Raw genomic sequence first — 21624 nt, 5'->3', positions numbered from 1 at the left:
GTATATCACACGTACACAACCACACTAGGCCCCAATTACTATTGTTTGTACCCCTAAAAGGCTAGGAGTAGGGGGAGTATGGAACAGGCAGCACCCTCAAACCTTCAGAAGTATGAGATGAACCCCAACAACTTGGAAAGGTGGATCTCTCTCACACGTACCAACACAGACTATCCCCCAATTTAACTGATCCCCAAAGGTTTTTGATTAAATAGCGGAATAGAAAATATGATCCAAAAAAAGTGTATGTATATCACACGTACACAACCACACTAGGCCCCAATTACTATTGTTTGTACCCCTAAAAGGCTAGATGAGGAGTAGGGGGGGTATGGAACAGGCAGCACCCTCAAACCTTCAGAAGTATGAGATGAACCCCAACAACTTGGAAAGGTGGATCTCTCTCACACGTACCAACACAGACTATCCCCCAATTTAACTGATCCCCAAAGGTTTTTGATTAAATAGCGGAATAGAAAATATGATCCAAAAAAAGTGTATGTATATCACACGTACACAACCACACTAGGCCCCAATTACTATTGTTTGTACCCCTAAAAGGCTAGATGAGGAGTAGGGGGGGTATGGAACAGGCAGCACCCTCAAACCTTCAGAAGTATGAGATGAACCCCAAAAACTTGGAAAGGTGGATCTCTCTCACACGTACCAACACAGACTATCCCCCAATTTAACTGATCCCCAAAGGTTTTTGATTAAATAGCGGAATAGAAAATATGATCCAAAAAAAGTGTATGTATATCACACGTACACAACCACACTAGGCCCCAATTACTATTGTTTGTACCCCTAAAAGGCTAGATGAGGAGTAGGGGGAGTATGGAACAGGCAGCACCCTCAAACCTTCAGAAGTATGAGATGAACCCCAACAACTTGGAAAGGTGGATCTCTCTCACACGTACCAACACAGACTATCCCCCAATTTAACTGATCCCCAAAGGTTTTTGATTAAATAGCGGAATAGAAAATATGATCCAAAAAAAGTGTATGTATATCACACGTACACAACCACACTAGGCCCCAATTACTATTGTTTGTACCCCTAAAAGGCTAGATGAGGAGTAGGGGGGGTATGGAACAGGCAGCACCCTCAAACCTTCAGAAGTATGAGATGAACCCCAACAACTTGGAAAGGTGGATCTCTCTCACACGTACCGACACAGACTATCCCCCAATTTAACTGATCCCCAAAGGTTTTTGATTAAATAGCGGAATAGAAAATATGATCCAAAAAAAGTGTATGTATATCACACGTACACAACCACACTGGGCCCCAATTACTATTGTTTGTACCCCTAAAAGGCTAGATGAGGAGTAGGGGGAGTATGGAACAGGCAGCACCCTCAAACCTTCAGAAGTATGAGATGAACCCCAACAACTTGGAAAGGTGGATCTCTCTCACACGTACCAACACAGACTATCCCCCAATTTAACTGATCCCCAAAGGTTTTTGATTAAATAGCGGAATAGAAAATATGATCCAAAAAAAGTGTATGTATATCACACGTACACAACCACACTAGGCCCCAATTACTATTGTTTGTACCCCTAAAAGGCTAGATGAGGAGTAGGGGGGGTATGGAACAGGCAGCACCCTCAAACCTTCAGAAGTATGAGATGAACCCCAACAACTTGGAAAGGTGGATCTCTCTCACACGTACCAACACAGACTATCCCCCAATTTAACTGATCCCCAAAGGTTTTTGATTAAATAGCGGAATAGAAAATATGATCCAAAAAAAGTGTATGTATATCACACGTACACAACCACACTAGGCCCCAATTACTATTGTTTGTACCCCTAAAAGGCTAGGAGTAGGGGGAGTATGGAACAGGCAGCACCCTCAAACCTTCAGAAGTATGAGATGAACCCCAACAACTTGGAAAGGTGGATCTCTCTCACACGTACCAACACAGACTATCCCCCAATTTAACTGATCCCCAAAGGTTTTTGATTAAATAGCGGAATAGAAAATATGATCCAAAAAAAGTGTATGTATATCACACGTACACAACCACACTAGGCCCCAATTACTATTGTTTGTACCCCTAAAAGGCTAGATGAGGAGTAGGGGGAGTATGGAACAGGCAGCACCCTCAAATCTTCAGAAGTATGAGATTGTGTTCACTGTACCCCACAAAGATTGAGTTCACTGCACCCCACAATGATTGTGTTCACTGCAGCCCACAAAGATTGTGTTCACTGCACCTCACAAAGATTGTGTTCACTGTACCCCCCAAAGATTGTGTTCACTGCACCCCACAAAGATTCTGTTCACTGTACCCCACAAAGATTGTGTTCACTGCACCCTAAAAGGATGTTGTTCACTGCACCCCACAAAGATTGTGTTCACTGCACCCTAAAAGGATGTTGTTCACTGCACCCCAAAAAGATTGTGTTCACTGTACCCCCCCAAAGATTGTGTTCACTGCACCCCACAAAGATTGTGTTCACTGCACCCCAAAAAGATTGTGTTCACTGTACCCCCCAAAGATTGTGTTCACTGCACCCCAAAAAGATTGTGTTCACTGTACCCCCCAAAGATTGTGTTCACTGCACCCCACAAAGATTCTGTTCACTGTACCCCACAAAGATTGTGTTCACTGCACCCCAAAAAGATTGTGTTCACTGTACCCCCCCAAAGATTGTGTTCACTGCACCCCACAAAGATTCTGTTCACTGCACCCCACAAAGGATTTTGTTCACTGCACCCCAAAAAGATTGTGTTCACTGCACCCCAAAAAGGATTTTGATCACTGCACCCCAAAAAGGATGTTGTTCACTGCACCCCAAAAATGATTTTGTTCACTCCACCCCAAAAAGATTGTGTTCACTGCACCCCACAAAGATTGTGTTCACTGCACCCCAAAAAGATTGTGTTCACTGTACCCCCCAAAGATTGTGTTCACTGCACCCCACAAAGATTCTGTTCACTGTACCCCACAAAGATTGTGTTCACTGCACCCCAAAAAGATTGTGTTCACTGCACCCCAAAAAGGATGTTGTTCACTGCACCCCAAAAAGGATGTTGTTCACTCCACCCCAAAAAGATTGTGTTCACTGCACCCCACAAAGATTGTGTTCACTGCACCCCAAAAAGATTGTGTTCACTGCACCCCAAAAATGATTTTGTTCACTGCACCCCAAAAAGGATTTTGTTCACTGCACCCCAAAAAGGATGTTGTTCACTCCACCCCAAAAAGATTGTGTTCACTGCACCCCAAAAAGATTGTGTTCACTGCACCCCACAAAGGATTTTGTTCACTGCACCCCAAAAAGATTGTGTTCACTGCACCCCAAAAAGGATGTTGTTCACTGCACCCCAAAAAGGATTTTGTTCACTGCACCCCAAAAAGATTGTGTTCACTGCACCCCACAAAGGATTTTGTTCACTGCACCCCACAAAGATTGTGTTCACTGCACACCAAAAAGGATTGTGTTCACTGCACCCCAAAAAGATTTTGTTCACTGCACCCCAAAAAGATTGTGTTCACTGCAGCCCAAAAAGATTGTGTTCACTGCAGCCCAAAAAGATTGTGTTCACTGCAGCCCAAAAAGATTGTGTTCACTGCAGCTCACACACAGAAAAATGGATGTGGATCACTGACACCTGCCTATCTCCAATCCCACACCACACAGCAATATCGATTGTAGTTTGTAGAACACAGTTTCCCTAAAATTCAGCAGACTCTGTCCCTAACAGGATTGAGAAGAGATCGTAGATTCACCCCACCCCCCACACAGCAATATCGATTGTAGTTTGTAGAAGACACTGACCCTATAATTCAGCAGACTCTATCCCTAAAATGCCTACAACTCGCCCTGCCTAAACACTCCGACCTGTCCCTCAATTCTATCCGGACACAAATGGTTTTTTCCTGCCTATCTTTCCCTAATCAGCAGCCAGCACATTGATGTGTGCTCTGTCCCTTAGCTAAGCAGCAGAATGACGCTGCTGCGGCGGCTGCCTCGAACTTATAAAGACTTGGTCACATGCTTCAGACGGCCAATCACAGCTACTAAGACATTTGCAGGCATGGCTGGGATGGCTTAAGGCACACCAGTTAAACGATTGTTGGCTGTTGAAAGCCCGCCATGAAAAGAGCGCCAAAGCATGCAAAACCCGGAAATAAAACGACCGAACACGGATTTTTACCCGAACATACAGTAAAGTGTCCGTGTCCGTGTTCGGGTAAAAAAAATCCAATTATTCGGTACGAACACGAATAATACAGTCCGTGTTCGCTCAACACTATTAATGAGCACTTCTCCTTTTATCACACAGCACAATGCCACAGATGTTGCAAGTTTTGAGGGAGCATGCAATTGGCATGCTGACTGCAGGAATGTCCACCAGAGCTGTTTCCCATGAATTGAATGTTCATTTCTCTACCATAAGCCGTTTCCAAAGACGTTTCAGAGAATTTGGCAGTACATCCAACTGGCCTCAAAACTGCAGACCACGTGTAACCACCCAAGCCCAGGACCTCCACATCCAGCATCTTCACCTCCAAGATCGTCTAAGACCAGACACCCGGACAGCTGCTGCAACAATCGGTTTGCATAACCAAAGAATTTCTGCACAAACTGTCAGAAACCGTCTCAGGGAAGCTCCTCTGCATGCTCGATGTCCTCATCGGGGTCCAGACCCGACTGCAGTTCGTCGTAACTGACTTGAGTGGGCAAATGTTCACATACGATGGCGTCTGGCACTTTGGAGAGGTGTTCGCTTCATGGATGAATCCCGGTTTTCTTAGATCTTTGAGTTCAGCTCATGAAAAATGGGGGCAAAAACGAGTGTTGCATTTATAATTTTCTTCAGTATAGATTGAACAAGATTCCCTGGTGTCCCGAATAAACCATCAGAAGTGACTCATGCAGATGGGATGACAGAGCAAACAGGATTCACACTAAGTACACACTACAGAGATATACAGTAAATTGTTCTTTTTTTCATCTCAGATGTTACCAATCACTTTAAAGAGTTTCTCCAGTTAAAAAAACATATAGATTACAGTCAAAGACATACAGTATTCCTGTGACATCTGAAGACTAATTCAAAGAAAGAAACTGCGCTATGGCCTTAAAAAACTCAAAGCAGCTAGCATGACGCCATAGCACGAAGCATAAACACAATTAGAAAACCAAAAAGATAGATTTAAGACCTCAGTTATTTTGTGTACCAAATATTTCTGTTGTGTCGCAATCTTCACAAAATTAAGAAATACAAAAAATGTATACAACAGAAAATAACAAACGAACATCACATAGTGAAATTAAAAAAGTGCACTGATTAAATATTTGGAGAGTCCATAGAGGGAAAAGAGCAGTTAAGACATCTGGGTTTACACTTATGTGAATTGGATGCGCATCCAATTCGCATGACAGGAAAGTGTCCCCAGTTCACACATTGTGGCAGCTGCGGTGCGCATTGCACAGGGGTCCTGTGAGTCTTTGGCTTTGTTTAAGGTCTGAAATCAGGCAAAAATTCAGGCCTGATTCACCCCTGAAACGGAAAAGAGGGGCGCACCAGACCCCTGTTGTGAGCCACATGCGAATCAAGTGTGGACCCAGCCTCAATGTTATAGAAAAGCCAAAGAGTAAGGAAGTCCTTTTAGCCAGAGTAAGCAGAAAGGTGAAAAAAAAGCTTCCAAGTGCCAGATCTCATGTGCACCACATCATCCAGGTGAGACAAGCAGGAGCTTATCAGAACTAGGGGACCACTATATTATACTGTTGAAAAGGTGCTTAGAACCATTCCAGGGGCTCTTACATTCCCACAGCTTTTCTCTGGATTGACTTTCGAGCATAGAATGTCTGAACAGGCTTTTTCCTGTGAACACCACCTCCAAGAATGCCAACTCATAATCATGGTTAACAGGCAAGCATCATACCAGCATTTTTGGTGAATGTTATTAGTGTCGTTATCTTCACTAATTTGTAATAAAATATACTTCTTTTATACGGATCTTCCCTAATTGGAATGTTTGCTCTTTCTATTGTGGTAGGATGTTTGGCTGTTAACCACAAATATGAGTTGGCGTCCTTGGAGGTGGTGTTCACAGGAGAGAGCCAGTTCGGAAGTTCTATGCTCAAAAGTGGGTCTAGAGGAAAGCTATGGGGATGTGAGAACCCCTGGAAATGGTTCTGAGCTCCTTTTGATCACTATAATATAGCGGCCCCCTTGTTCTAGTAAGCTCCTACTTGTCTCATCTGGGTGGTGTTGTGCACATGAGATCTAGCAAAGCTTTTTTTCACCTTTCTGCTCACTCTGGCTGAGAGGACTTCCTTACACTTGGACTTTTCTCTACATCTAAAGACTAACCTGGCTACTAATATATTGACAGTGCTGAGGTCTATGATTCTTCTTCTTCTTCCCCTTCTTCTTCTTCTTCTTCTTCTTCTTCTCCTTGTTCATCATCGGCCTCTCCTCCCTTCTAGGAATGAAAACACATATCAACAAAATGAGGAAAACATTTAGAGTAGCATAACAGGGGCCATTTAGAATAACAGTGCATTCCCAAAGTAAAACTATAGCCTATGCTAATATATAAAGTACATGCTCTATATTGTCAAAAGTATTGAGACACCTGCCTTTACATGCACATAAACTTTAATGGCATCCCAGTATTCGTCCATAGGGTTCAATATTGAGTTGGCCCACCCTTTGCAGCTATAACAGCTTAAACTCTTCTGGGAAGGCTGTCCACAAGGTTTAGGAGTGTGTCTGTGGGAATGTTTTACTATTCTTCCAAAAGTGCATTTGTGAGATCAGAAACTGATGTTGGACTAGAAGGCCTGGCTTGCAATCTCCGCTCTAACTAATCCCAAAGGTATTCTATCAGGTTGAGGTCAGAAATCTGTGCAGGCCAGTCATATCTTTATGGACCTTGCTTTGTGCACTGGTGTGCAATCATGATGGAACAGGAAGGGGCCATTCCCAAACTGTTCCCACAAAGTTGGGAGCACGAAATTGTCCAAAATGTCTAGGTATGCTGACCCCTTAACTTCCTTCACTGGATCTAAGGGGCCAAGCCCAACCCCTGAAAAACAACCCCACACCATAATCCCCCCTCCACCAAATGATTTTGACCAGTGCACAAAGCAAGGTCTATAAAGACATGGATGCAAGAGTTTGGGGTGGAGAAACTGTGAGCCAGGCCTTCTCGTTTAACATCAATGCCTAACCTCACAAATGTGCTTCTGGAATAAAGCTCAAACATTCCCATAGACACACTTCTAAACCTTGTGGACAGCCTTCCCAGAAGAGTTGCAGCTGTTATAGCTGCAAAAGGGTGGGCCAACTCAATACTGAACCCTGCAAACTAAGATCGGGATGTCCTTAAAGTCCATGTGCGTGTATAAGCAGCCATCCCAATACTTTTGACAATATAGTGTGTAAATATATATATATATATATATATATATATATATATATATACATTGCATATATATACAGTATATAGTGATTGTACAGCTTGTATAACAATGTAAATTTGCTGTACCCTCAAAATAACTCAACACACAGCCATTAATGTCTAAACTGCTGGCAACAAAAGGGAGTACACCCCAAGTGAAAATGTTGAAATTGGGCCCAATTAGCCATTTTCCCTCCCTGGTGTCTTGTGACTCGTTAGTGTTAAAAGGTCTCAGTTGTGAATGGGGAGCAGGTGTGTTAAATTTGGTTTTATTGCTCTCACTCTCTCATACTGGTCACTGGAACTGGTAATTAACTTGTATAAGAATAAATAGTAAAGTGCCTCTTCTATCTTAGTACAAGATTGCCCAAACCTGTCTAGGTGGGGAAGGGGGGTTGGGATATATGACAATTTGTGAAGAACAGAAATAGAAATAGAAATACAGAATAGGGTTGGAGTTGAAAATTAGGGTAGAATTGATCAACTGATGCAGAAGAAGAGTGGGGTCAGAGGGTAAAGGTAGTACCTCCACATCTTTACATTGACGTAGATGATATGAACTTTTTTTTTTTTTCCTTCTTTGCTTGTTTAAGAATAAATCGTATTTCAGAATTCCAGGGGATTACAGAATACAGCCCAAAAGTAGCAGAATTTTTGTCCAGTCTGTCATATCCTACGGCCAATGGTCCATGATAGAATCCATTTCCAAATTTCATTTCAATTACATTTCCAATGACCATTCTGGTAAACTGGGAATCTGAGTGTATCTCTAGTGGCAAGGGAATTACAGACTTGGCTGCAGTTAAAAAATGAAGCAGAATGACTTTTTTTTAGCAGATTCGGTGGCAGAACATAATTAAATGTACATCTGCACTTACAGCTTTTTTTCTTATTCCCCCTGCAAAGTCTCACAAATATCTGTCAATTCTGCCAGTGAAGTCCATCTAATGTAGCTTCCTGTAGTGATGTGGCAACGATGCTGCACTGCTCCTAAGTTTAGAAGAGAGTTGCCACTCTCAAGTAGGTGGAGCTTGCCTGCACTAGGAAGGATGAAAACATGTTGCAGGAGGCATGGCTACTGGCATTGTCCCCAGCTTGTCAACAAGCACCTGGCCACACCTACTACTGCCCACTTCTTTGATTGGCAGCACTGTTGCTGAAACCTTCCACTGTGAGCTGCAGTGTCTGGGAGGGGGAGTGTGTGAGACACAAATGCAGCAGGATTTGGTTTAGTCAGGGAACATAAAGGAAGCTTATTGTTTCAGGTAAGAGGCTTAAACTGGCATACAGGAGCTTTTAGCTGTACTTTAATTTACCTCCTCTGCTGTTGCCTCTTCTTCAGCTTCCACCTGCAAAAGTAAAAGAAATATTGAAAACGTCTAAAACTGAGCACTGCAAAAGTTAAATCATACTGTGAGAGGGATATTTACAGTGTAGTTGATACTGAGGTCAATGTCTTAAAAGGGGCAAGCACCTTGATGACATATTAGTAATTTTTAAGGTTTTCACATATCATTACTTAAACTATTTCTTGAAAATCCTTTTTTTCTGGGAGAATTCTCCTACCCCCTCCACCCATTGAGTAATGGGGTAAAGAACAATTTGTGGTTGAAAGAATTCTTGGTTCCAGAATCTTAACCACTTAAGCCCGGGAAGATTTTACCCCCATCCTGATCAGGGCCTATTTTGAGATTCGGCACTGCGTGACTTTAATGGACAATTGCGCGGTCGTGCGACGCTGTACCCAAATTAAATTGACTTCATTTTTTTCCCAAAAACAGAGCTTTCTTTTGGTGGTATTTGATCACCTGTGCGATTTTTTGATCATGCGCTATAAACCAAAAAAAAGCGACAATTTTGCAAAAATAACAATATTTTTCACATTCTTTTATATGAAATTCCCCAAAAAAATTTAAAAATCTTAATTTTTTAACATTTTAGGCAAATTTGTTTTCTGCTACAAATGTTTGGTAAAAAAAAATTGCAAAAAGCGTATTTTGATTGGTTTGCGCAAAAGGTATTGCGTTTACTAACTAAGGGAAAGATTTTTGTCATTTTTGTTGTTTTTTTTTTTAACGAGTAATGGCGGCGAGCTGCGATTTTTTTTGCAGGACTGCGACATTGCGGCGGACAGATCGGACCCTTGACTGACATTTTTGACACTTTTGGGGGTACCAGTGACATTACTACAGTTATCAGTGCTATACATATGCACTGTTACTGTAAAAATGACACTGGCAGGGAAGGGGTTAACTTTATTTGAGAAGGAGGGGTTAAGTGTGTCCCTAGGGGCGTGCTTCTAACTGTGATTGGATGTGGCTTTTCATGTAACAGCAGAGATCTACGGTCCTACATATCAGGACCGTATGATCTCTGCTGTTACACAAGGCAGATTGACAGGCGGCTTTGTTTACATTAGCCGCCTGCCTTTCTCCCGGTTTAACCGATGATCGCGAGTAAGCGGCGGACATCGGGTCCGCCGTTGAAACACGCACGGGGGGGGTCCATGAGCGAGCAGGAGCGCTCGCTCCCTAGAGCCTCACAGGCTAGCGACGTAGTACTACGTCGCTATGCCTGTGAGGGGCTGACTGCCGACGTAGATAGTCGTTAGGCAGTTGGCAAGTGGTTAAGAAATACATCACAGTATCTGGTTCAATATGGACCAGAGCAAAATTCTTGGGTCCCTGAGGAGAATGTTTATGTTCCCAGACTGTCAAGAGAATTCCACAAGAGGTTTCCTCACAAAACTGGCCATAAGACATCCAGGGGTCATCTTGGAAGGAGGGGACTACTGTCAGGATCCAGATCTGAATCTTCATCTTCTAGCAGTGTCTCTGCTTGCAATGCCACCTACATTTCTGAACAGCTCCCTGCCTGATCTCTTAGACAACCTAACTTTATATCTTGTTTCTGGTGAACTTTGAACTCCTTTCTCCTCCCATGAACTTTCTATTCAAGCCATGCCTTTGTACTTCCTGTTTTCCAGATTATTGTGCTCTCTCCAGCCATTTTCTTTCCCCTTTCACTCCTGCTGCATTCCTCATCATCACTACCACTCGTTACGTTACCAACCTCTGGCTTGTTCCTCAGCTACCCTTCCGCTTGATCCAAACCTGCAACCATATGTTACCAACCTTTGACTTGTTTGCTGACTATGCTTCTGCTTAATCCCTACCTGATTCATCTGCTGTCAGATCCCAGCTTGCTCACCTTCTGGTGGGACAATCCTGAGAATTATGACCAGGCACAAGCACACAGCAAAACCCATCCCCACCATCAGGAGCTCTGATGAAGATTGGTTACTGCTTAGACCCAGCACCTCAGATGAGACTGCATCAATGGTTAGCATGACCCACTTGTGTGCATATCCAGCTGGTCAGTGTGAACCGCTCTACTCCTATAGCTGCTGGTCTCTGAGCCTGACCCCAGACCATGACAGAATAATCTAGCCTAAACATGGAGGCTGCAATAGCAACGTTTGTGACTCCTTTCAGGCAGCAAGTTGGCCAGCTGCAGGCCCCACCTGTACTCATGTAAATGTTGATGCTTGTTTGCATCAGTGCTTAGACGCATATGCGCGTGTGATGTACTTTACCAAATGCACAAGTTTACACAAGTACAGGGATGTACAGCCATTTACTTCTATGAAAATGTGTACATCCCACCTGTGGCTCCCAAGCCATGGGAAAACATGTTCTATGCTAGGAATATGTCATGCCTAAGTATGCCCCTGTGAGTGAGGCTTTATACATGTACCACAATCATAGAAACAAAGAATAACCCATATCATATAAAAGAACCACAAAATGCGTTGATGTGGGCTTATTCCGAGTCCAGTTGTTGTAATAGTGAGGTATTCCTTCCTGGGCTGAATGTAGCAAAGACAACCACTGCAGAAAATCATCATCAGATAGCTGAACTCAGCAAACACTTGTCATCTATGAATAACTTTATTGCATGCAGAAGGGTTGAAGCAAACTGTTTGATGTGGTAGTTGTTTGCAATTGCAGTATTTGAAGGCCAAAGGAATATTTCTTTCCGAACCTCAATGTGTGCCTTGTATAAACAATACAGTAACTTACAATGAGGAAGGAAGGAAGTTACATCATACAAAAAGAGAGGGTTTACAGAAAATTAGTGCAGGTAATGCGATGACTGCAAAGTGGAAGCATACCATAAACAATTAACTTGAAATAGCATAGGAAATAAAGATAGATGCAATTCTATTGCCCATATAACCGCAAAAAGCAGCATAGGGTTCTTTTATATGATTGTGGTATATGTATAATGGTGTCATGGTCTAACAAATGAAAACATTGGATACAATGTAATATACACTAATCAGCCATAACTTTATGACCACTGAGAAGTGAAGCATTATAATTATCTCATGGCAAACATGTTGTCCCTGAAGTTGATGTGTTGAAAGCATTGAGAATGGGCATTACAGTTTGTTGTGTATGGGGCTGTGCAGCCCCAGACTGGTCCTGGTCTGATGAATCTCATTTTCTTTTACATCATGTGAATGGCCGGATGGGTGTGCATCACTTACCTGAGGAAGGCATGGCACTAGGATGAAGTATGGGAGGAAGACAAACTGGCGGAGGCAGTTTAAATCTTTAGGCAAAGCCTTGCTGGGAAATTTTAGGTCCTGCCATTCATGGGGATGTTACTTGACACGTACCACCTACCTAAACATTATTGCTGTCCAAGGTGACCCCTTCATGAAAACTGTATTCCCTGATGGCAGGGGCCTCTTTCAGCAGGAAAATGTACACTGCCATAATGCAAAATGGTTCAAAAATGGTTTGAGGAACACAATAACAAGTTCAAGATATTTACTTGGCCTCCAAATTCTCCAGCTCTCCATCCAAGCATTTCAGGATTATGCTGGAAAAAGAAATGCGATCCACAGAGGCCCCACCTCACAACTTTAGGAATCTTCTACTGACATCTTGCTGCCAGCAGGACTGCCATCACGGGAGTACAGCCTATACACCTGTAGGGTACCCGGGTGTCCTGTAGAGTTGCCAGCTGTATGTCTGGGGGGTGGGCCGTGCGTGCAGCCAGTGATGTCATGTCGCTGCCCGGCCCCTTTTACAAATAGCTATGGTGGACTGGAGGGGACCTGGCTTAGCACGGCATGTGAGGATCTTTTTACCCGGAGCTCCCGTCCCGCTGTAGATCCTCCCCCTGCCACAATACCACCTGGATCTTCTGCTCCATCCTCTGCCAGTCTGTCTTCAGCTGCTCTGTCCCACTGTGCCCTCTGATGCAGTCTCTTCCTGCCAGCCCAATAGGATGATACTAAAAAAGAAAGGCACAGCGCTGGCTCAGCACTGCAACAGAGGACACAAATCACGCTGAGAAGGAGGAAACAGACAGAGCGAGGAAACAGGGCAAGTCTGCTAAACCAGTGTCACGGAACCATGAACCAGACGTACAACAACAGATAAGTGAAAATAAGACAGCTTTATTGAAAAACAAGCTATAAAGCAAAAGTCCAAACGGATGGCAAAACCGATGCAGAGTCTTTGCAAAGCCAGGGGTCAGGAACCAGCAGGGTAGTCAGACGAAGCCAGGATCAGGAACCAACAGGGTAGTCAGACGAAGCCAGGATCAGGAACCAACAGGGTAGTCAGACGAAGCCAGGAACAGGAACCAGAAGTAGCAGCAGTCTTAGTAGCATGTGAACACAGGAGGACCAAGCAGGGAACTGAAGCCACAGACCTCCTATATATATGAGCTAGGCATCCAGCTCCTCCCAGTGGGAAGGAGGAGCCGCAGGGTGGGAGGCTACAAGAACCCCAGAAACCAAGATGGCCGCCAGCACATGTCAAACGAAGGAGAACAGCAAGAAGGTAAGACCATGACAGTACCTCCCCCTCAAGGGCCCCTCCTCCGCGGAGTAAAGAACGGTTTCTGAGGGAAGCGTGCGTGGAAGGCTCGGAGCAAGGCAGGAGCATGGACATCTGCGGAGGGAACCCAGGAACGCTCCTCTGGACCATAACCACGCCAATGAACCAAAAACTGCACCCGACCGCGGACCAGGCGTGAGTCCAGGATATTGCTCACCTCATACTCCTCGCGATTGCCCACTCGGACCGGACGAGGCCGAGGAACCGAGGAAGTGAAACGATTACACACCAGAGGCTTCAACAGGGAGACATGAAACACGTTGGAGATCGGCATGCCAGGAGGAAGCGCAAGGGCATAGGCTACCGGGTTTACCCTGCGAAGCACTCGGAAGGGACCAACAAAGCGAGGCGCCAGCTTGGGAGTGGGCACTCGAAGGTTGAGGTTGCGGGTGGACAACCATACACGGTCTCCGGCCTGGTAGGAAGGAGCAGGCGCTCGTCTGCGATCAGCCTGGAGTCTCTGGCGCTGCGCAGAGACCTCAAGGGACTTCTGGATCTGTACCCAAGAAGCACGTAGGACGGAAAGGTGATCCTCCACAGCCGGAATATCCTGGGGAGAGAATACCTCCGGTAACACGGCAGGTTGGAACCCATAGTTGGCCATGAAGGGAGACGTCCCAGAGGAAGAGTTCACCGCCGTGTTCCTGGCAAACTCAGCCCAAGGCAGGAGGTCAACCCAATTGTCTTGGTGATCGGAGACATAGCAACGAAGGAATTGCTCCAAGGCCTGATTGGATCGTTCTGAGGCCCCATTGGACTGAGGGTGGTAGGCAGAGGAGAAGGAGAGATGAATCCCCAACTGGGAGCAAAAGGCGCGCCAGAACCTGGACACAAACTGACTCCCCCGATCCGACACAATCTCCTTGGGCAAACCGTGCAACCGGAAGACCTCCCTGGCAAAAATCGTGGCCAACTCCTGTGCAGAGGGTAACTTCTTGAGAGGAACACAGTGACACATTTTGGAAAACCGATCCACAATCATGAGAATGACCGTATGGCCTCGGGATGCAGGGAGGTCCACAATGAAATCCATCCCCAGGTGTGACCATGGGCGCTCCCCGGTGGCTAAGGGTTGCAGAAGGCCCAACGGAAGGTGCCGAGGGGACTTACTCTGGGCACAAACGGAGCATGCCGCTACATATGCGGCGATGTCGGAACGTAGGGAAGGCCACCAGAACAGACGTGAAACAGCCCAGGACAGCTGATTCTTTCCAGGATGCCCCGCGGTCTTGGAGTTATGGTAGGTTCGCAACAACCGAGTGCGCAACTCCTCAGGCACAAAACATCTGCCGTTGGGTCTCCCAGAGGGAGCACCAGATTGAGCCGCCAAAATCTGCTCACCCAGGGGAGAGGTCAGGCTGGTGCGAATGGCAGCCAGGATCTGATTCGGAGGTATGACCGAAGTCGGAATCGACTCCTCCCTGGACAGGTCGGAGTACTGCCGTGATAAGGCATCAGCCCTGACGTTCTTGGAACCGGGTAGGTAGGAGACCACGTAATTAAAACGTGACAAGAACAGAGCCCATCTGGCCTGACGTGGTGTCAATCTCTTGGCCTCAGAGAGGTAGGTCAGATTCTTGTGGTCCGTCAGGATGAGGACCGGAACCACCGAACCCTCGAGCAAGTGCCTCCATTCTTTAAGAGCCTGCACGATGGCCAATAACTCCCTGTCACCAATCTGGTAGTTGCACTCCGCGGAAGACAGTTTCCGGGAGTAAAACCCACAAGGAAGCAGAGGACCCTCTGGTGTTCTACGCTGAGACAGAAGAGCGCCTACTCCCATCTCAGACGCGTCCACCTCGAGGACAAAGGGCAACCCAGGGTTGGGATGCGACAGAATCGGAGCCGACACAAAGGCGGACTTTAGAGCCTCAAAAGCTCGGATGGCCTCGGGCGGCCAGACCTGGGAATTACTGCCCTTCCTGGTCAGATCCGTGAGAGGCTTGGCTAGCATGGAAAAGTCCCTGATGAACTTCCGATAATAATTGGCGAAGCCCAAAAAGCGCTGCAGGGAGCGAAGACCACTGGGCTGGGGCCACTGTAAGACAGCCGAAACCTTCTCAGGATCCATGGAGAACCCCTCAGCGGAAATGATGTAACCTAAGAAGGTTACCTGGGATCGGTGAAATTCGCATTTCTCAAGCTTACCGAACAGCTTGTTCTCTCGTAACCGTTGCAACACTCGTTTGACATCCAGAATGTGGGTCTCCATGGACTCAGAATATACCAAGATGTCATCCAGGTAGACCACCACACACTGCTGCAACAGGTCACGGAAAACATCGTTGATGAATTCCTGAAAGACTGCGGGCGCATTGCACAGCCCAAAGGGCATAACCAAGGATTCATAATGACCGGTCCTGGTGTTAAACGCGGTCTTCCACTCATCGCCCGCCTTGATCCTAACGAGGTTATATGCCGCCCTCAGGTCGAGTTTGGTAAAGACCGTGGCCCCTTTAAGGCGATCGAACAGCTCGGAAATCAAGGGTATCGGGTAAGCGTTCTTGATCGTGATGCGATTGAGACCCCTGTAATCGATGCAAGGCCTCAACTCACCGCCCTTCTTTTTCACAAAGAAAAATCCAGCCCCTGCCGGGGACGAGGATTTGCGAATGTGTCCACGTGAAAGGGCCTCCCTCACGTACTCCTCCATGGCCTCATTCTCCGCTACCGACAGTGGATAGACTTTGCCACGAGGAGGAACGGCACCAGATTGTAACTCGATGGCACAATCGTATGGGCGGTGCGGAGGTAGGGCAACCGCGCGCACCTTATCGAATACATCCCGGTACTTCTCGTATTCAGGGGGCAACAGAGAGTCCGAGGAAGTACACAGCAACTTGACAGGCCCATGGATGCAACTAGTCCCACACTGCGGTGACCACGAGAGGATCTCGGCCGATCTCCAATCGAAAATCGGATTATGCTTCTGGAGCCAGGGGTACCCCAAGACCACCGAGTAGTGTGGAGACGAAATAACCTGGAAGCAGACCGACTCTCTGTGGACGGCACCAATGGCTAACCCCACTGGAAGGGTCTCATGAGTCACGTGTGGCGGCAGAAGGGGTCTGCCGTCTATCGCCTCAAGAGCCAGAGGAGAACCTCGAGCCTGCAGAGGAATGGAATTGGCGGCAGCGAACACACTATCAATGAACAAACCACCAGCACCAGAGTCCACCAACGCCTGGGTCGTCACCGAGCCCCCGACCCAGGAAAGGACAACAGTGATCAGTGGTTTGTCAACACGGGAAACCGGGGACGAGGAGACTCCACCCAAGATCTGCCCCCGACAGGATCTCAGGTGCGAGCGTTTCCCTGGACGGTTCGGACATGCCAACCGAAAATGCCCACCGAGACCACAGTACATGCATCGGCCCTCGCGTCTCCGGAGTACCCTCTCCCCCTCGGACAGGCGAGCAAACCCCAGCTGCATGGGTTCACCCCCAGACAAGTCATCCCCAGGAGGCGTGGGAGGAGAGGGAGGCACGGGTGGGACAACAAAGGTAGGCGCCAATCTGTTAGGAGGCCTCCGCAGACTCTCCTTAAAGGAAGGTCTCTCCCTGAGTCTGGTGTCAATCAAAATCAGGAAAGAAATAAGAGACTCGAGCTCCACTGGTAGGTCCTTAGCTGCAACCTCATCCTTCAAGGCATCCGAGAGACCATGAGAGAAAGCAGCGACCAGAGCCTCATTATTCCAGCCCACCTCTGCTGCCAGGGTACGAAACTCAATGGCGTATTCAGTTACGGATCGTGAACCCTGTCTGATGGACATAAGGAGCTTCGCAGCAGAGGCAGCACGAGCCGGCACATCGAATACCTTCCGAAGAGAAGCAACAAAACCGGAAAACTCGGCAACCACCGGATTGTTGTTCTCCCATAAAGGGCTGGCCCAGACCAAGGCCTTGTCCGAGAGCAGCGAGATTAAGAAGCCCACCTTTGATCTCTCAGTAGGAAAGGCATGTGGCAGCAACTCGAAATAAATGCCCACCTGGTTAAGGAAACCTCGGCACTGAGTTGGCTCTCCCCCAAAGCGCTGTGGAAGGGGGGCAGAACCGGACATACCCCGAAACACCGCGGGCGCAACAACAGGTGTCGGGGTAGACTCTGGCGCAACAACCGGAGCGGCAGTAGGAGCGGACCCAGGAGCGACAACCGACCCATCGGCAACGGGAGCGAAATGAACCGTGCGTTCAAGCAGGGTTTGCAACGCCACGGCGAACTGACCCAACAGGTGATCCTGCTGATCAAGTCTGGCAACCAGCGTGGGTAGTGAGGATGGCCCTGTACCGTCAGAATTCGTGGCCTGTGGTACCATGCGTTCAAGCAGGGTTTGCAACGCCACGGCGAACCGGCCCAACAGGTGATCCTGCTGATCAAGTCTGGCAACCAGCGTGGGTAGCGAGGATGGCCCTGTACCGTCAGAATTCATGGCTTGGTCCTAATGTCACGGAACCATGAACCAGACGTACAACAACAGATAAGTGAAAATAAGACAGCTTTATTGAAAAACAAGCTATAAAGCAAAAGTCCAAACGGATGGCAAAACCGATGCAGAGTCTTTGCGAAGCCAGGGGTCAGGAACCAGCAGGGTAGTCAGACGAAGCCAGGATCAGGAACCAACAGGGTAGTCAGACGAAGCCAGGATCAGGAACCAACAGGGTAGTCAGACAAAGCCAGGAACAGGAACAAGAAGTAGCAGCAGTCTTAGTAGCATGTGAACACAGGAGGACCAAGCAGGGAACTGAAGCCACAGACCTCCTATATATATGAGCTAGGCATCCAGCTCCTCCCAGTGGGAAGGAGGAGCCGCAGGGTGGGAGGCTACAAGAACCCCAGAAACCAAGATGGCCGCCAGCACATGTCAAACGAAGGAGAACAGCAAGAAGGTAAGACCATGACAACCAGTCTCTGAAAATCTCCTGTAGTGTTTCGCAGTCTCTGACCGTCTCCTGTAGTATGCCCGCAGTCTATAACCGTCTCCAGTAGTTTGTCCGCAGTCTCTGACTGTCTCCTGTAGTGTGTCTGCAGTCTCTGATCGTCTCCTGTAGCATGTCTGCAATCTCTGATCGTCTCCTATAGTGTGTCTGCAGTCTCTGATCATCTTCTGTAGCATGTCTGCAGTCTTTGACTGTCTCCTGTGGTGTGTTTGCAGTCTCTAGCAGTCTCCTGTGGTGTGTCTGCAGTCTCTGACCATTTCTTGTGCTATGTCGTCTGCAATGTGACTGTCTCCTGTAGTGTGTCTGATGAGAGAGTGGCAACCCTCCTCAGACATGGCGGAGAAAAGTTCTGTCAGGGGAGAGGAGGCTGAGGGAATAGAGGCTGTCTATGAGGAGATTTGAGGGACAGAGACTGTCTGTGAGGAGATGGAGACTTCTGAGGTGACAGAGCTTTTATAAAGCGGTGTGTCCTCCCCACAATGTCCTCCCCTCTCTGAGGTAGGTGAGTGTGTCCTCCCTCACAGGATCCTTCAACTGACAGCAAAGTTCTCTGGTGTTTGGAGACTTATAGAGAGGTAGGTAGGTGTCCAGGGGGTCTTATATAGAGGTTGGTGGGTGTCCAGGGAGGTGACTTGGAAAACACTGCTCATTTTTATACATTTGGTTGTAAGAGTGTTATAATAAAAGTGGGTGCATTGAAGGACTCAGAGGAGTGGCCAGTGGGCGATTTCATTGGGACAGCCAGTGGGCGGACCCAGGGGAATGTTGGTAGTCAGGCCCGGGGGAGGGGGGGGGCAAGCCTAAAGCTGTGTAAGGGGCCCCGAAATATCTGATGGCTGCCCTGAGTGCCAGATACCACAGCATACCATTAAAGATCTAGTGTCTAGTGGCGCCCATGCCTTGAAGGGTCAGGGCTGCTTTGGCAGCAAAAAGGGAACCTACTCAATATTAGGTTGGTGGTCATAAAGGCATGGCCGATCGGTCCATTTCCATATGTGTTGATTTTAAAGCCCAAAATGGGAATTCATTTTTATGATTTGTACATAATTAAATTTGTCATGTTTTACTTATATATTTATTGTCTGTATAAGTTCATGCAAAGTCCCACATTTTAGTAATAAAATAAGAGGCCTTCCTGCCTTTACCACCACTGGGGTGAGTAATGGGAAACTTTTGCCTATGGTCTGGAGAAGCTCTTGAATCACTCGGTAACAATTATAAAGATCACATACCTGCTTCTCCTCTTCTGCGTTAGTTATCACTTCTTGGTTTTCAGTGGGCTTTTCATTCTCTTCAGCAGGAATTTCAATGCTCTAACAAAAGAAAGGCACACTCAGATCAATATGAAGCCATGTACCATGAAGTGTCCTAAATAAGTTGCTAATTGCTGATGCAGGGATTGGCTTCTACAACCATCTCTTATGATCTGGAGTTTATTGAATACTCTCAATGGCATATGACCAGAGCAGTATAGGGGCCAGTGCCTAAATCTGGCTATAAACTGAAAGAAGTTTTTCAACAGGCTGCACAAAAAAAAAAAATCTAAAGCTGGTCTTACACTGGAAGATTTTTTATGGATGTTCATATGAAAATCTCATCAGTAGATTCGATAATAAAAAAAAACGTAAATCTTTTACAAAAAATATCTGTGAATACATCAGACTCACCAAAAACATGAGATGCAGAGTGCATGCATGAATAAACAATAAATCAACAAATCCATATAAAAAAAAAATAAAGAATTAAACTATGATGAACCATTACAGTTTCTAATATAATTTTGCAGCTCAAAAAAATAAAACAGAAACTTTCATAGCCCTCACTGCTAGTCTTTTATCCAAATGGCAAAGTGGTTTAACAACACTCACATGTACAGATGATAAATCGGCATATGCACAGGCCTATCAGGAAGCCGCCAATCTTAGTTTCCTAACTTTCAACAGACATGTATAATGACGTCATAGACCCCTTCGCACAGATGTATTGTGTTCCAATTGTACTTCCTCAGAGATAACTCACCTAAGGCTTCATGTACACTACAGCTTCTAAATGTTGGCATTTTTTTGCCAAAGCTTCTAAACTCAACTCCATAAAAGCCTATGTGTCCAAGTACATACAGGATTTTAGGGCTGTTTAGGAGCTGCTGCGGTTAGGGGAGGTTCGACCTCCCTCAACCTCTCTCTTCTGAATGAGTTCAGGATAAGAATATCTTGACCGCCAGCCACAAAATGTGGCAAAATCGCAGTGCAGTGCGATTTTGCCGCACTTTGTGTTTTCCCATGGCCCGTGGACATAATAGGCTACAGTATGTGTACACGAAGCCTAAGGAAGTGAAATCAGGAAGCAATGCGTCAGGTGAAGAGGAGTCTGTAAAGTCATCATGCAATCCGCAATGATGGGGTACATATGTCTGTTGTGAGTAAAGAAGCTAGGACCGGCAGCTTGTACATATATTGATTTTACAATGTGTACATGTGAGTGTTTTTAAACCACTTTGCCATTTGATTAAAAGACTAGCAGTGAGCACTGTGGAATTTTTTTTTGGTTTTTTTTTAAACTGTAGTATTATGATTATGGTGGTCGCTGAATACATTGTGGAGGACCATTGCCAAACATGGTGACTTTAAGCATGCTGTATATGTCCTTCTACTGTTTTAGAGGTCTATCAGTATAGTATGAGGAGAGTGTGGAAGTGAGCACACAGAGGAGCTGAAGTTTTACACCTTTGCAGCTCCAGCCACTTACACAGTCGGAGTCTGTAAACCCGGAAGGAAGACCGGGGAAGGTGGAAGCCCTTTCAGCGCTGACAGCGCACCACTGGAAGGCTTTGTTTTAGAGTAAGTATTTCATAATGTGCTAATGCTAATATGGGATGCATACTAGCGTATTATGCTATTATTATGCAGGGGAACGTTTTTCTGGTCTTTTTTTATTGCAGCGGTTTACTGCCACTTTAACAAGGCCGACTTCTGACAAATACAGTATCTCACAAAAGTGAGTATACCCCTCACATTTTTGTAAATATTTTATTATATCTTTTCATGTGACAACACTGAAGAAATGACACTGCAATGTAAAGTAATGAGTGTACAGCTTGTATAACAGTGTAAACTTGCAGTCCCCTCAAAATTTTAACACACAACCATTAATGTCTAAATCATTGGCAACAAAAGTGAGCTCACCCCTAAGTGAAAATGTCCAAATTGGGCCCAATTATCCATTTTCCCTCCCCGGTGTCATGTGACTCATTAGTGTTACAAGGTCTCAGGTGTGAATGGGTAGCAGGTGTGTTAAGTTTGGTGTTATCGCTCTCACTCTCTCATACTGGTCAC

At 46.2% G+C, this 21624-nt stretch overlaps 1 protein-coding gene across 1 annotated transcript in view; it reads right to left on the bottom strand.

Moving 5' to 3' along the window:
* Nucleotides 1-21624, bottom strand: part of LOC309545908 (adapter SH3BGRL-like) — a 174721-nt gene that overhangs the window by 17325 nt on the left and 135772 nt on the right. The window contains exons 4-6 of the mRNA XM_082245329.1: nucleotides 19525-19605; nucleotides 8754-8786; nucleotides 6345-6456 (exon numbers count right to left, since the gene is read on the bottom strand). Of these exons, the coding sequence (XP_082101455.1) occupies nucleotides 6376-6456; nucleotides 8754-8786; nucleotides 19525-19605 (195 nt within the window). The 3' untranslated portion in view covers nucleotides 6345-6375. The remainder of the gene's footprint in view (nucleotides 1-6344; nucleotides 6457-8753; nucleotides 8787-19524; nucleotides 19606-21624) is intronic.

Source organism: Pelophylax lessonae, assembly GCF_965119305.1.
Source record: "Pelophylax lessonae genome assembly, chromosome: 2".
Classification (NCBI taxonomy): Eukaryota; Metazoa; Chordata; class Amphibia; order Anura; family Ranidae; genus Pelophylax; species Pelophylax lessonae.
This window is presented reverse-complemented; position numbering and strand designations above follow the sequence as displayed.